Source organism: Lathamus discolor, chromosome 1 (genome assembly GCF_037157495.1).
Source record: "Lathamus discolor isolate bLatDis1 chromosome 1, bLatDis1.hap1, whole genome shotgun sequence".
NCBI lineage: Eukaryota > Metazoa > Chordata > Aves > Psittaciformes > Psittacidae > Lathamus > Lathamus discolor.
This window is the reverse complement of record NC_088884.1, coordinates 48180199-48197221: the sequence shown is the minus strand read 5'-3', so window position 1 is coordinate 48197221 and position 17023 is coordinate 48180199. Positions and strand designations below refer to the sequence as shown.

The following is a 17023-nucleotide window of genomic DNA, read 5'->3' as shown; positions in this document are numbered from 1 at the left end:
CAGATTGAAAGACTAGAAGAAGAAAGAATTGAACTGAAAAAACAGATTCGTAAGTTGGCTCAGGAGAAAGGAAGAAGAATTGCAACAGCAGGTAGGATTTTTGTTTGTTATAAACTGTTAATATAGTCATATTAACTCATTTGTTTAAATTACAAGGCTAAATACATTGAATTGAATCTGTAGGAAGAGGTGAGTGCTTTTCTATTTTAATAGTCTTATAACCCAGTAGCTTTTTGACCTGTAGTGGCTAATAGTGCATCACTGAGAGTTGTGTCGTTGACTTGCAGTTGTTTGATGAAGGATGTTCTCATCATGATTTCCAAGAGATCTGTATAATGTATGTGTTTCAGAAATCTTAACATTTCAGTTCTGTGCCACCCATGGAAGCATGTGCTCAAATGGAAGGGTTTACAGCTCCTTCCTTTGCAGGTAGAAAACCAGAACTCAGATGTACTAAGTGCAAAAGTTAAGTTAAAAATTCATAATCTTTTATCATGTGTACATTTACTTGCAATTAGGATTGGATGCTGATAATATGCAAATAACAGATAGCTTTACTGAAGAGAAGGGAACGAGTAAGAGGAAGCTGGATCTCTTGAACAGACAGGATATTACTGAAGCAAAAGCAAAGGTAGGTTCGTAAAGCAAGTTCATAAACATTTATTGTATTTCTCTTTTCAAATAAAAGTAATATGTAACATATTTGTAAATATTTGTTCAAATATGTAGGTGCTTTTATTCATAACTTTTAAAGAATTAATAATTTGTAGGGTTTTTTTAGAAAACTAGTGAATATTCTGAATTTTTGTGAATATAGGCTAGCAGCTCATGTAACATGGAAGGGAGAAACACATATGCAGACAGAGAAGCACCAGTTAGACTTCTGAAGTCAGAGAAAGATATAGCTGAAAAAAAGTAAGGCTGTGAGAAGTCTGCGTAGAAGAACTTCTGGCATACTTCAGAATTCAGATGCCTTAAAGAAAAGTAAAAGTACTTCTTTGGTTCATTTATGTTCAGAGTGGCAACTAATTAATGACAACTGTAGTTCTGAAACACTTTGTTTAAAAGAGCTTTACTATCACCAGACCTACAGTTTTCACAGACATCAGGGATAACAGATCATGCAGACAATAGAGAGATATCAGAAGACTTAAAATCAGACTGCACAGGTTCATTTTCTCCTTATCAGCCAGTGTGTGAGACATCAGAGGTAAATAACCAAAATTACAGAAACAAGCCATCTTTTCAGAATCAAGCGTACAGAACTTGTAATTCAGACCAAACAGGTGAGGAAAAATTTTCCCCAAGACAGTCTGTCAGCAAAAACTCTACTTGCAAATACTCTTGCTCATCCTGCAATGCCATTACATGTGCTTTGTCCGTTACTGGCTTTCCAAGAGCAGATGCACAAGCAATCAGAGTTTTCTGATTTAACTACCTTTCAAGAAGACAGAGGAAACAAATGCCTAATATAGTTGTTGCAAGTAAAAGCTTTGGAAAATGGACAATCGGAACACTCAGGTCAGGTAGATGCTCTTGAAAATCTCATAAACAATTGAGGAGAGAATTAGCCCTTCTTAGATCACAGGTGAGACATTTATAGTATGCGTATGCTTATATCTATTGCAGTTATTCAGAAGGTAAATTCAAATAATGCAGATGTGTTAGTTTACTTTCATCTTTATTAATTAAAGCTATAGGATACTTCATATGGAACTGGGCATTTTTTCTTCTAATAAAAAAAAGTGCCAAGTTGTTCGTTTTCAGTTTATTTGTTAACATAGAATTGAAAAATGTAGGCAGATATTTTCATTCCATTGGTGGAAAAAAATTGCATAACACCTCTGCGCGCACACACACACGCACATAGACAGTCACAAAGACAGAATAGTTTTTATTCTAAGACCTTCCACACATCTGTGTAAGTAAAGTACTCATCATTTTCCTCAGCGCATACAGCCTTGCATCTCATACAAAACAAAAAAACAATGCCTCCAAAAAAAACCCCACAAACAAAGACCACACACACGCACACACACAAAACTCCATAGGGTAAATATTTATGTAAAATTTATTTATGGTTATTTTTTTTTCCTGATAATTTTGTTGCTGTGAAGATGAGGCTGTTTCTTTGTTGCCTTCTATGTAACACCTCATTTTGGTTTATGTACTGTGTAATTTCAGTGTTGAACATACATGAATTAGCAATATTTTCAAGCATTCTCATTTAACAACAGAGTCTTAATGAAAATTCTAATACTGAAATTCCTGAACTATGATTTTTGAGACGTATTTCTTCTTTTCTTTAGAATGAGTATCTTGCAAATGAATTAAGTATGAGAGAGCGAGATTTGGAGAAGAACAGGACTGTAATAGCCAAATTTCAATGTAAATGTAAGTTACAGCCTGTTTTAAAACTAGGGAATGTTATCAGGCACCTGCAGATAGTTTGCTTATTTTGTGATTGTGACCACAAATATCTGACTTGGCAGTTTCTGTTTTAAATGCAGTTTACTTTGGTCTTTCACAGTGATTGTATTTGCTGTGTGCATATAAGGTTATTAGACAGCCATTCTTACATACTTCTGAACTGTGGGCATTATGGTTGTGGATTGGTCCAGGTGTGAACACAATGATGAGAAAACAGTGAATGTTAATGGCATTTGTCAGGTTGGAATTTCTTTGAATTATCATTAATGACTTTTTAAATTTTGTGTTTATTAGTGTGTATTTTTGTGTACTTATGTATAAATACATGATGCTGCTACTTTTAAATTAGTAATAGAACATGAAACATAGTTAATTCATACTAAATATGTTAAACTAGGATCTCTCATGTTTTTCTCTCCTGACCTCAGACCTTATAAGGGCTTTAAGTCTGTGAGTGATCCCAATTAGAACAATTTACTTGTGTGATTGTGGTGCTTGTTTGACTCCAGGGAAGTGTTTGGGAGTTAAACCCACTCATTGCTTACATATACATCAGCTGAAGAGTACTGCTCAGAGTCCAAAATAAAAATGATGCTTATTTCTCTAGACAAGAGCCTTTTACTGCTCCAAATATTGCATGCACTCCTGGACTTTCAGAACAGTTAGCCATCTTGTAAACTTGCAGAAAAAGTCCTGAGTGATTTCTTGTTTGGGTTTTTTTTAAAGTTTCCAGACTTCTTGCTCTGTCTTGGGAAATCTGGAATTCTACTGTCAGACTAATGGTGGCAGGAAAATTGTATGATTTGAGAGTCCTTACTAAGCCAAGTAATTTAAATGTTCTTTTTTTTTTTTTTTCCCCAGAATCAGGGAATTCTGGCAATTTCCATATACCTCCTTGTAAAACCCAAACTTTTCCAAGATAGCCACATTTCTGGATTTGTGAAAGCTAGTCAGACAGGCTACTAAGGAGTAGAAGAAAATGTCAGGAAACACTGAAGGCTGGAAGGTTCAAAAAAATCAAATATGTTCCCATGAAGCATTTCATATTTCATTCATATTATATTTTGTTTGTATTTGTCCAGCAAAATACACTCTCTGGATGTTCCTAGCAGCTTTACTTTTCACATCCTAATTGGTTATGTTTATATATAGTATGAACATTCTTTCTATATATCAAATCAACAAGCATTATAATGACATGTCCTAGGAAATCTTAAATTATTTTTTCAGTGCTTTTAGATGCATTTACAATTTTTGTTACAGTAAAAGAGTTATCAGAAGAGAATAAACAACTTGAACAAGGAATGAAAGAAATATTGCAAGCTGTCAAGGAAATGCAGAAGGATTCTAATGTGAAGGGAGGAGAAACAGCCTTAATAATCCCTAGTCTGGATCGTTTAGTTAACGTAAGCTTCCTTTCTGAAGTATTATTTAGTTTTATAGGATTTATAAGCTTCTGTTTTCTCCTCTATTATTGGGTTATTGTATAATTAAATAGTAGCTTCCTTATACATATGCATCCTTAGTTACAAGTAGGAGTACGTAGTGTGATACCTCTTTAACAATGCAAATTTATAATATTCAGCAACAGGAGATTGCTAGTAAAAATTAAACAAAACACCTTCAGCTGGATGGTACAAACCTGCCTTTGGTAAATTTATTGTAGCAGCCATAAAGCTTAGGTAAAAGTTTGTTTGCATGTCTTTTATCTCTGGGACCTACAGAGTTTAAGAAAAAATTCTTCATTCAAGCATCTTGCAAATAAAAAATAGGGTGTTTTTTTTTTTTTTTTCTTTACAGGAAAATTGAACAATTTAAGTCACACTCTATGGTAAACTATACAGGAAACTGATATGTAGATTTTACAACATTAAAATTTCATTCTTTTTGCCAATTTTATGTAGTCTAAATTTGAGGGCTCCAGTTTATTATGTGCAAAAAGGTTTTTTGGGGTTTTTTTTAACATTTTGTCTGTTTTGTTGATTAAATGTTTACTGCCTTAGGCAATGGAGTTAAAGAATTCAGAAGGAACCTTTGATACTAGTGTGCACTTGAAAGCTCAGGTTGATCAGCTTTCAGGACGAAATGAAGAATTAAGACAGGAACTGAAACAGGCTCAGAAAGAGGCAACAGATTTCTCTAATCAGCTGGCAAATGCAAATGAAAAGGTATACGATTTATTTTATACAATTTATTTTGTGCTTGAAAAGTGGCTGCTCTAATAATTCAGAACAAAACCATACAATCTATAAGATACTAAATTTAGCTTATGTGAACAGTATTATTAAGTATATCTATTGGATCTACCAATTTGTCCATTTTAAGTTCAAATCTTACTCTTCTTGATGTTACTTTATCCTTGGAGTATCCTATCATACTAAACTCCATTCATACCTATCTTTTGGAGAGAGATGTCCCCAAAAAGCTCACAGATTTCTTTCTTCAAGAAGCCAGTAGTCTTGTGTTTGTTTTTTATTAAGTAACAGAGATTAAGTGTTCTAAAATATGAATCATTCTCTAAAATCCTCTCTTAAATTATGCAATTTATTTTTGTGGAATGCTGCTTTTGAGGGCAGGAATGAGGAATGAATTATCGTCTTACAAGAAGCCAAATTTAAATTTTATTTTTAGAATAGCTTTGGTGATGCAAAAAGAGTTCCCAGTAATTAATATCCTAGAATAGTGTTTTATGTATTGTTAGAGTGGAGAATCAGAGAGTTTTGAAAAAGCTATATGGAAAGGCAAAGATTTGTTTAGAATAAACCATCATACCACTGTAATAATTCTTTCCAAAACTTTATCTTTTCAAAAGGAATAGAAATGCACTGCATTTTAAACAATTTGGAATAAAACTGTAGTGAATACTCAGATATGAAGCTGCCCTGACTACTGGAGTAATTTCATAAATTTGGCTTAAGATACGAATTTAAGGATTTATGGAATCACAGCATTTCTAAAAGGTTACTTTAAAGAGTATTTGACTACTTTAGAACATAAGTGGAAAGTGAATTAGGTTGTTAATAACAACTGATGTAGCACAGGAAAACTGTATTTTCCCTAAGTTTATTTTTAATTGAATAGGAAAAGCTGATTTATGGTTTTGTTTCTTTTTTTCTAGATTGCACAATTGAAAAATGAAATTTCCTTATTACAGCAGTCAGAAGGTGCCAATATTGTATTCCAAACAGTGACTCTTCCAGAAGGAATGGTTCCTTCAAGTGTTAATATGATTAACTCTCTGAATGAATATTTAATATGTCTTGTACAGGTAACTCATTTACTTGTTAACATCAAGAATATTTGTAACATATGGCTAATTCCTCTGAAATGTAATACCATGCCTTGTATGGACATGGGAGATTTCTCAAAAATTACTTTGAAATTCTGACATCAGCTGAATTCCTCAAGCTATTCTGTTTAGTTTTTTTAAGCTGAAAGTGTTTTGCTGTGTTGCAGACCTGGAAGGTGATACTTAAATCTTAGAACAGTTCAGATTTTTTTTTTTTTTAATCTAAATTTTGATCTAAATATTTGTCCACTCTTCCTTCTACTTCTGTAATTGCACTCTTTCTGTGAGAAATTTTCTGTTACTGCTGTCTGGACTCTACACCTAAGTCTGCATGTGCAAATCCTACTCTGAGCAGGTTTTCTCTGTACAGCAAAGGTCTCTGTTTATCTACCATATGAATTTTTTTTCCATTATTTGTCAAAAATACGTCTACATTTGTAAAGAGAGGCATAAATACATTGAAACAGGAGCCATTGATGATACAGTAAAGAAACCTTGTACAGTAAAAAGAATTTACCTTTTTCTTATTATTAAATTATATTGTTCTGTCTTTGATCACTTTTCTTGATTAGAGATTATCTTTCAGGTGTCTATGATTACAGAAGAGTATTTGGGAACATAAGAAAACAAACATTCAGTTAGTATTCTTTGTGGGCTAGCCTCATGTTGTGGTGGCTTGAACACTGAGGGCTGTAATTCACAGTGAAATGATGCACTATTTCACACCTTTATATTAATATGAATCCTAGATTTTATTGGACTTGTTTTTATCTGTTGCTTCTAAAGAAAATACACAGTTAATATCTGCAGTTTGTACAGTTCATGACGGAAGGTTCCATCATGAAAAAAACAAGGGAGAACTGGCATTTTGATTAATCCTTTCATGTGTAAAACCTTTGTTAATCAGTTCAGTATTATATTTGGAAAATAATTATTAGGAACTGGAAAATAAAGAACAGTTACTTAAACAATTAGAAGACGCAGTAGAAGACTACAAACGAAAATTTGCAGTAATTCGTCATCAACAAGGCTTGCTGTATAAAGAATATCAAAGGTATTGCTCTCTTTTCTGAATTATGAAAGTTCAACTATCTGAATGTTGAAGAATGTAGATAAGGCACTTTAACTTAAGAATTATTTCATCATTAAACCATATGCAGCCTAAACAGAGGGGATAGCTTTTCAGTAATCCAACTACAGTTTATAATATATTTTTCAAATTATGTTACTGCTAAAAATAAGTATTTTGGTTAGCAATATTTGCAGATGGTTACAGTTTTTAAAATCATAATGTCTTTTATCATTATAAATAAAAATAATTACTGTTTTAGTCAAAAGGAAAGCTGGCAGAAAGAGTCTGAACATATGAAAGAGGAAATGAAAAAGCTGGAAGAGCAAAAAGAACAGGATGCTACGAAAATAAAGGCATATTCTGTAAGTAATTTTTATTAGCAAAAAGAAATTATTTCAAGACAGATGAACAGAATTTTCACACCTAGATAAAATTGTACAAGAAAGCTTGTCTATGTAGTAGAATCTTACCTTATTACTGTACAAGGTTCTTTTAAAAAATTATTTTACAGAATCTACTCAGTGCACTTCAGCTGGATCCTGATGAAACAAAGAAAGTACTTGCAGAAAATAACAGAAAAATAACTGTTTTACGAGTTAATGAGAGGTCACTAACAAGGCAGTATACCACTTTACTTGAAACAGAACGGCATCTTAGGAAAGAAAATGAGAAACTAAAGGGTGAAATAACACATATAGAGACTGCAGTTACAGAGAAGATTGGAAACTTGCAACGATTCAAGGTACAGTTTACAGTAGTAATAGTACATATCTTTACAGTTTGGCAATAAATGCCTTTTTTGTTTTTTTAAATGGAGACACTATTAGTTTCTTGAATGCATTACCCAAATGCTTGTCAAATGCTGTTGTAAATTTTGTCAAAAGATTCTTTGTGTTTACATAAGCATCATAATATGAAACCTGTTAGTTTGCCTCTTCTTTTTACTTGAAAGTGTCATACGAAACCGAATTATGCTTTGGCCTTGAAGGTTCCTAGGGCCTCTATTAACTCATCTTTGTAAAGTATGGTTTTGACAGTGCGTTCATGAGGCAACTGTTGACAAAATCACCCAGAGAGTTGGAATACCAGAAAAATTTTATCAGTGCTTATTGCAAGCAGTTTATAAAGATGGACAGTAGTTTAGTAAAATAAACCAGTATTATGTTCTAAAGCATTATATTAAATAGTATTATTTTTCTGTGGAGTAATTTTAATTTTCCTATTTAAAGGTCCAGCAGACCTTAATAACGTATTGTGCTGATTATTTTCATAGGAAATGGCTAGCTTTAAGATTTCAGCTCTGCAAAAAGTGTTGGATGGTAGTGTGCCGTTGTCTGAGTTAGAGCTGGCTAATAAGCAGTATAATGCATTAACTGCTAAATACAGAGATATGTTACAAAAAGATAATGTGCTTGTCCAGCGGACAACGAACATGGAACACGTGGAGGTAATGTTTCCATTATGTTTGAACCTGTCCTAAGGGAAAAACTCCTTCATTATTCTTTTTTTTTTTGTATTGGTTTTTATTTTCCTTAATAGAAAGATAGAACACAAGTCCCACCACTGGAACTGCTGGTTATATCAGTCCCATAGTGCATATGAGATGTTAGAGCCAGTCTTACTGTTTCTATTGAATTGATTTAGTGTCTCCAGTAATTTTCAGTGGATTAGGAAACATACACAAAGTCACAGATTTTATTTCAATGAGCATACATAGAATCATAGAGTAGTTAGGGTTGGAAAGGACCTGGAGATTATTTTGTTGAATTGTTTTGGTGTGTTGGTTTATTTGATTATGTTTGCTTTTTAATTATGGGTATGTTCCCTCACAAAGTATTTTTAGTTCTTTGATTACCAAAACAAGGCTGGCAGAAGGAATATTTGTTATCATCTTCAGTTTTCTAGCTAATAAGGAAATTAGAATGAGTGTATACACTTTTAAAGTTTTCTCAAAGTAAATGCTGTTACTAATTTCTGATTTACAAGAATGAAATGTACACTTCCAAAAGGCAGTAAGCAGTAAGTCTTTTGTGCCATTAAAAAAAAAGTAAGCAACCAAAGATTGCTTACAATGTGTTTGCAAAATGTTGTAGGGACTATAAATATGTAGCTATTCTTTTGAACTTTTATTCTCAAGTAGAAAGGAACTTCTTTTCAAGAACTGTAAAGCTGGCTTCAAAGCTACGTTACTACCTCCCACTTTTCATTCATGTCAGAAATAACAGTCCAAGAAAGTAGTAGTTTAAATAGATAAAGTTCATGTCATGTTCTTGTCTGTTGGGTTTCTTTGGTTGACAGGGGTTAAATACATGTGCTGGGTAAACTTACTGAAACTACTAAATTTGTCTGCTTGGGTGGGTACAGTTGTGTCAGCTGAAATGTTTTTGAAATTTTCTGAAATTTTGTGCATTGCCTATTTCAGCAGTTTCACAGAGGTAGAGAATCGTTTATCATAGCAAACGAAAAATGTTTTTAGAAAACAAGAAATTAGAATCATAAAACAACCCCAACTTTCTCAGCCTGTCTTCATACGGGAAGTGGTTGAGCCCCCTTAGCATCCTAATGGCCCTCCTCTGGACTTGCTTCAACAGTTCCATGTGCTTCTTATGTTGAGGACACCAGAACTGTACACAGTACTCCAAGTGGGATCTCACGAGAGCAGATAAAGGGGCAGGATTGCCTTCAACCTGCTGGTCACACTCCTTTTGGCGCAGCCCAGCATACAGTTGGCTTCCTTAATATGAATTATTCAATTTGCTTTACTGGTTAATGCGGAAATTTTTGTTTCTGTATGGAGGAGTGAAGGAACATTTACAAAACTGATGTTTTTCATCATATTAGATGTTAAAAAACACTAAAAGAAGCATATGATCCATCTCAGATATGTATTTATGTGCAAGATGAAGTATCCTGTGCAGGATGAAATATCTTCCAGAAGTACTTTTTTCTTTCCCAGTGTTAGTAAGCTGTTTAATATTACAGATTTCTTCATCTGATTTTAGACACTCTAGGAATCACAGTCACTGGTGATAAATGTTGTAATACTAGTTGGCAGTAAGATACAGCATAGAGAGAAAAGACTAGCATTTTTACACTTGGGGGGAAACTTACACTCCTCTGTTGCTTTATATGTAGATTATGGGTTATGCATTAATTAAATCTGTTAATTGAAAACATTTTATAGATACTGAGTCTGCTACAGTTAAATACTTTGCTGTTATGTTGCATATTTTTCGTCATACAGTGTGAGAATATATCCTTGAAAGCACAGATAAATTTATTGAATAAGGAACTGGAGATCACAAAAGAGAAACTTCACACTGTAGAACAGGCTTGGGAACAGATGACTAAACTGGGCAAGTATGAAAGTTATTTTGCAGCATTAAAAATCAAATGGTATGTCCTGTGTGAAAGTAGTATCTCAAAATGTTTTAAAATTTATACATCTTAAAACAGAACAGTCAAAACTATTTTTGTATTTGTCATTAACAATCTTAATTTTTTTGGTGATTTTGTTTGTTTCATTTTATTTATCTATTTGACCAATACCAACTTTGTTTTTCTTCCTCTGTAAACTGTTCCATGTTGATTTTTTGGGGGTTAAGGGTTTAAAAGCCGGAATATCCTGGTTTCATGCTCTGTAGCAAAGTATTTTTTTCTTGATAGCTGAGGCTTCTTTCTGTACAGTTTATAGTCCCATTATTCAGGAGCAACTCATCCACTTCTATTGCTTTTACAGATCTTAAATTAAATTTCCTGAAGGTTTACCAGTTGAATTCAGGACAGAATGAAACGCTGCACCGAAAATACTTATCAGTCTCAATAAGGATAGTTGCAGATATGCCCATTTATAATTGATAATGATATTTTATTCAAATTAGATACTTTTCAAACATGTAATAAGGCAAGATAACTGTGTTTCCAGTTTAAAGAAGTAATACAGTAAAGTTTATCTGGCAGAGATAAATCAAAACTCACATTCTATTTCAAGGTGCAAATAATTTTTATAGTTGAATTAGTTTGTGTATTTCCTAATGTAAATATTTTTTTTAATGTAGGGGATGACAATACCATGGACAAGGCCACAAAAGCAATAACCAACAGTGAGATTTTGTCCATTTCTAAGAAAATCACGATGTTGGAAATGAAGGAACTAAACGAAAGACAGAGAGCAGAACATTCACAACGAATGTATGAACAGTTAAGGAATACTGTAAAGCAAATAGAAGAACGTAATTTTGAATTAGAAACAAAATTTGCTGAGGTAAATCTGTTGAGAATTTACAACGTAATTTCATACATCTTAGAAGCATATTCTTCAGCTTTTCAAAAAATATTACTTTGTGTCACAACTGGCAAGTAAGCTCATGATGCAAAATATAGCTGCCTTTAAAAGCTGCAGTTCTGTATGCACAGTGTGATAATTTTTCAGTAGTTTAGTTAATCTCTATAAAACGCATCATTACATCATCTCTGTAAAACAGCTTGCTGCTTTTTCAGCAGACTGCTAGAAAAAGTTTTGTTCTTATTTCTTGTGTCTAATTAATATGATCCCTTTTCTGCTAACTTTTCCTTAATTACCAATGGTTAAAAAAATATTAGACCTTTGCATCCCATTTGCAAATGACAGTGTCATGGTTCTGTTACAGACTGGTTATGTCTTCTGTTACATTCCAAACATTATCTATAATGCAGGAATAGAAGAGTGTGCCATTGAAGCTAGTGATCTATAGTATTCCTGTCATATCAGCCTTAATCTTTTCAGATTTTTTTTTTTGTCCTAACTACTTGTATTTGAAATTTGTTACACAAATTGTTTAGTAGTAGGAAACTTAATTAGAATTTCCAATTAAATTTACTTAAGCAATTTACATGTTTGTTCTTGTGCCAGTGTTGGTCTGTAATTTAAACACAAGAGAAGAAATAGCTATGTTGACAGGAATGTTGGTAGATTGTATTCATTCCCCCGGGTTGTGCCTTGCTAGAATTTAGCCTAACTGGTTTGCATAGCTGTTATCTGACTTATCATTTCTCTGTGCTTTAGTAGTGTTTTGTTACACTGTTTTCATTTTAATTTATTTGGGACATGGAGTAACTGAAAGTATAAAGCTTTTCAGCAGTACTGTCGTATTGTTAAAAACTTTTCAATTGCATGTATTCTTTTATTTCATTAAGAAATACCACAGGTCGTGCACCCTGGGATCACATTTTCCTTTTTTCCGTTTGCATATATTATCTATCTTTTGTATATTTAGGTCTACGCATCTTCCTTCATCCTGAATTGATGAACTCCACATTTTTTCTTAGTAGTTTCTCTGTGTATCCTTTTTTCCCTCATTCCTATAGCTCCAGGACATATGTTTTCTGTTTTCATATACTCCTGTTGTCAGTGCCTTCTAACCCAGCGTCACTGCTTTTTTCTTTTTTTTTGAGAGATATTTATATGTATATATATATAACAAGATTGTGCTAAGGTAATCAATGAAAGTTGTAAGTGATACCATTTTAAGAATTGGTAAGTAGAAAAAATCTACCAGACATCTCCTTCTAAGCTCATAAATCTACTTCAACACAACTGTTAGATTTCCAGATACTAGTGCTTCAGGTACATGAAGTGCAGGTAGTAAGATACGTCACAGTATTTTCTCTGTTTAGGAAATCAGTTTTTTATTAAGGGGTGGTATCGGATTAATCTGCCACTGTAAATTATATTTACTAAATTAATTCCTAAGGCTTCTCCATGCTGTCTAACACTTTTCAGATATCTATCTTTTCTTAATGCTCTTTGGTTTGGACTGAAAACATTGGTTACTTGGTATTTGAAAAATCAGGCTGCTTGAAAGAATATCACTTAAATATGAAAGTCTTTCATATTAGAAATAACAAAAGATTTACACTATAATGACACTTCGCACTGATAACCTATATTTGTGTTACCAGTCCTAATAAGTGAAATTGTGTTTTGAACACAGCTGACGGGTATTTTTTAACAACTAAAGAAGAAAAGATACTTTTGAGGCTGCTTTTTCTTTGCAGGGTTGACAGTATTTGTGTGCTTAGAATACATTTTGTTAGTTTCTGGTTTGTTTTGTTTGTTTTGTTTTTTTTTTTTAAGCTTACCAAAATCAACCTGGAGGCACAGAAAGTGGAACAGGAATTAAGAGATGAATTGTCAAAGAGTGTAAGTAAGGCAGTAAGCGATGCAGATAGACGACAAATCATGGACCTAGAAAAGCGTGAGATGGAGCTCAAGACTGAGGTATCAAAGTAAGTGTTGACATAACAAATTTCACATGCAGTATGTTTAGAAGCATGCAAAAATTTAAACTATATAGGTTTGCATAATCACAGAATAGTTAGGGTTAGAAAGGACCTTAAGATCATAAAGTTCCAACCACCCTGCCATGGGCAGGGACACCTCACACTACACCATGTCACCCAAGGCTCTGTCCAACCCAGCCTTGAACACTGCCAGGGATGGAGCATTTATAACTTCCTTGGGCAACCGATTCCAGTGCCTCACCACTCTCACAGTAAAGAACTTCTTCCTTATATCCAATCTGAACTTCCCCTGTTTAAGTTTTAACCCGTTACCCCTTGTCCTGTCACTACAGTCCCTAATAAAGAGTCCCTCCCTAGCATCCTTATAGGCACCCTTCAGATACTGGAAGGCTGCTATGAGGTCTCCACGCAGCCTTCTCTTCTCCACGCTGAACAGCCCCAACTTCCTCAGCCTGTCTTCATACAGGAGGTGCTCCAGTCTCCTGATCATCCTCGTGGTCCTCCTCTGGACTTGTTCCAACACTTCCATGTCCTTTTTATGTTGAGGACACCAGAACTGCACACAATACTGCAAGTGAGGTCTCACAAGAGCAGAGTAGAGGGGCAGGATCACCTCCTTCGACCTGCTGGTCACGCTCCTTTTGATGCAGCCCAGGATACGGTTGGCTTTCTGGGCTGCAAGTGCACACTGCCGGCTCATGTTCATTTTCTCATCAACCAACATCTCCAAGGCCTTCTTCGCAAGGCTGTTCTGAATCTCTTCTCTGCCCACCCTGTAGCTGTGCTTGGGATTGCCCTGATCCAGGTGTAGGACCTTGCATTCGTCATGGTTAAACTTCATAATGTTGGCATCAGCCCACCTCAGAAACGTGTCACGGTCCCTCTGGATGGCATTTCTTCCCTCCAGTGTATCAACCGAACAATACTCTACTTATGTGTTTCTCACATAATTTTTAATGCTTAATTTTTTGGCATTATATATTAAGCATTTAATTTATGACTACAAAGAAAATAGTTCGATTAAATTTGATTTCACCAAGGAATTAAATGCTGGCCTGGGTAGGGTAAGTGTGTGCTTAGACACTTATTTCTGGTATTTTTAAACTAATAATTAAGGCTTATTTTGTTTCTGCTACACAACCTTCCTTAAATATAAAAAGAACTCATAAACTGGAAAATAATTCTTGTTTTCAATGACTGATAGATAATTCAAAGATAAACTGTAGGGGGTAGCATTTACTTAAAAGAGATTAACTTTGCATGCATAAATAGAAAAATTAACCTTTTTAGCTATGTTGATAAAGACATTGTCTTTGAGTAAATGATGTAATCCTGTTGTACTGCTAAAACAGCAAAGTCTGTGGGATATTTGCAGTGATTTCTGACACTGAAAATGAGTAATGAGACTTGGGGAAGTAGAGAAAGGAACTGAGAATGAAACTTTTTGAGCATTTATGTCCTGAAGTAGGACAGAGATAGAGGACAGAGATACTTAGTTCAGGTAAAAAACATGGCACTACTTTCCTGGAGTAGATTACTGTTAGCAAACTTCTATATAATTTATAGGAAAGTATCTTTTGAAGAAATAAAGAATACGGAAGAATTTTCAGAACAAGGACTCCAAATAATATGTAGGAGTATGCTGAAAAGAGCAAAGTCTTCAAATGTTTTGATACGAGGAAACATACTAAGCATCTTTTCTTCTGTGTAGAAAAACTTCATAGGACATTCAGTGGTTTCAGGTGACACAATAATTCTGTTTTCCATGCAAGGTTAAGGGAACTGTCTGATGTGGCAAAAATGCAAGTTGAAGCTCTGGAGGCACGCCAGCAATATAGAGATAAAGAAGTGGAATGCCTTAGGATGCAAATTTTAGATTATCAGGTAAGAGGCAACCTTTATTAGCACTGCAGTTTGAATTTTTTTTCCCTGGAGTGAGAAGAAATGAAGTAATTTTACAGTGAACTAGGAAACTGCAAAAGCATTTCAGAAGGATCTTAGCAAGCTGGTCCTTGTAGTAGCCATACCCTTTCAAGAGTTCTGTATTACATTGATTATTCCCTCCTCATTTCTTCCGTTTCTAGATGTACATTTATTAGATACCCTGAGCTTTTTTTGTCTGTGTTATTTAGCTGATATTTATTCCCATACGATTAATAACCCATGACCTTTTTTAAATATAATATCAGGAAAGTTTGATCTTTTTTACAAGACAAGACATGTAAATCTTGAAGATTTGCAGTAGGCTTACTACATTGCTTTGTTATTAGCTGAAACAATTTTGTGGGATTTATTTTCATGTTCTAGAATGGTTTTGAGTTCCTAAATACAACATATAGTACCAGTTTTTGTTACCATACTTTCTAGGTTTAGATATACATTTCTTCCTCATTTTCTGGTATTTTGGTAATTCTGAAATGTGGCTGTAGAAACAATAGTGGAAAAATAAAAAGCCGGATTTAGAGCCTAATTATTGCTCTTATATATGGAATAAAATACATGTGGTATAGAAAATAATAAAAATAATAGCTTTGTATTTGCATATACACTGCATTAACATATTCAAAATGAAAAATAGATCTGTAAATTTTGTTCTTAGGCGCAGTCAGATGAAAAAACAGTTATTGCAAAACTACATCAACAGATCATATACCTTCAAAATAATGAATCTGATGCTGTAGGCAAATTGGAGACGCTTAAATTGAAATTACAGAAGATGGAGATCCATAATCTACGTTTGGAGCAGAAGCTTGATGAGAGGGAGCAAGCTTTATATTTTGCTCGACTAGAAGGAAGAAATAGAATCAAACATCTACAACAGACAGTTCAGTCTTTGCGTCGACAGTTTAGTGGTGCTCTGCCTTTAGCACAACAAGAAAAATTCTCTAAAACAATGATTCAGCTACAGAATGACAAACTGAAGATCCTGGAGGAAGTTCAGCACGCTCAGGAGGAGCGTCGAAATGCAGAAAACAGAGCATTGGAGATGGAGTTAAAACTGAAAAGTTTAGAAGAATTAATAAGTGCCTTGAAGGACACAAGAGGAGCTCAAAAGGTTTGCTATTTTACAACATTGAATAACTTTGTTCATTTGATCTGCATTTCAATTGCATTTCAGTTCAGCTTGTTACCTAAACATCTTGTTTAATGTAGAAATTAATGATTTCAAAATACACTTTGTTAGAATATGTCAGCTATCATTTTTTTGTTTCCTTTTTTTTAAAAAAGCAGTACATCATTAGTCGTTTACCCTGTTAAAGTTGGCACAGTCAGATTTACTAATTTTCTTTTGTGCCCAATTAAGTGGCAGAGGAAGTAGAGGCTAACTATGAAATCACTTATATTGAATTAAATTATGAATCAAATTAAATTATGAATCAAATTAAATTAAACTCAAGAGTAGCGTTCTGAAGCTCTGTACCATGAGCTTGCATTGAAATCTTCTCTAAAAATCCATATCTTATTAAATAAATCCAGGGGCAATAATTAGGCAGCACGGTCAGAAATGTTGTTATACTCTTGTAATTCTACTTCATAATATTTTGCTATTGTAAACAAAGTTGCCTTGAAATTTGATTAAGGCGTTCTCACTCTTCTGATCACTGTATATTATATAATACAGTTGTGTTTGTCGTGGCTAAAGATGTCTGCATGTAAGCAACGGTTGTAGTGCTCTTGGCATGTTTTAGCCAGTTTTCAATGAATCTTCTAGAGCATTTTGACATGAATATGTTTGTTACTCTTAGCACATTTGCATTTTTTAATACTTCCAGTTTTAATGGTTTCGAAAATCTTGTGCTGTTTTAGAAGTCAGCCAAACTTCTTGCATGCTTTTTTTGTTCAGCCAGGACAGGGTGTACCTTAGTTAATTTGAAAATTATTTGTAATACATTTATGTCAGCGTATGGGAAACCTGTTGCTTGTCCTGTTGTCTCCTGCACTTTTTAGTC

The 17023-nt window shown here is 33.9% G+C and overlaps 1 protein-coding gene across 9 annotated transcripts in view; it reads left to right on the top strand.

The window, feature by feature from the left end:
* The window catches only part of CEP290 (centrosomal protein 290), a 50578-nt gene that overhangs the window by 10890 nt on the left and 22665 nt on the right, over window positions 1-17023 (top strand). For all 9 annotated transcript variants that reach the window (XM_065669756.1, XM_065669785.1, XM_065669778.1 and 6 more), the window contains 15 exons: window positions 4-91; window positions 519-631; window positions 2310-2394; window positions 3694-3836; window positions 4434-4598; window positions 5549-5698; window positions 6658-6773; window positions 7051-7153; window positions 7303-7533; window positions 8065-8238; window positions 10036-10147; window positions 10850-11055; window positions 12907-13058; window positions 14846-14957; window positions 15673-16128. In XM_065669756.1, the coding sequence (XP_065525828.1) occupies window positions 4-91; window positions 519-631; window positions 2310-2394; window positions 3694-3836; window positions 4434-4598; window positions 5549-5698; window positions 6658-6773; window positions 7051-7153; window positions 7303-7533; window positions 8065-8238; window positions 10036-10147; window positions 10850-11055; window positions 12907-13058; window positions 14846-14957; window positions 15673-16128 (2406 nt within the window). The remainder of the gene's footprint in view (window positions 1-3; window positions 92-518; window positions 632-2309; window positions 2395-3693; window positions 3837-4433; window positions 4599-5548; window positions 5699-6657; window positions 6774-7050; window positions 7154-7302; window positions 7534-8064; window positions 8239-10035; window positions 10148-10849; window positions 11056-12906; window positions 13059-14845; window positions 14958-15672; window positions 16129-17023) is intronic.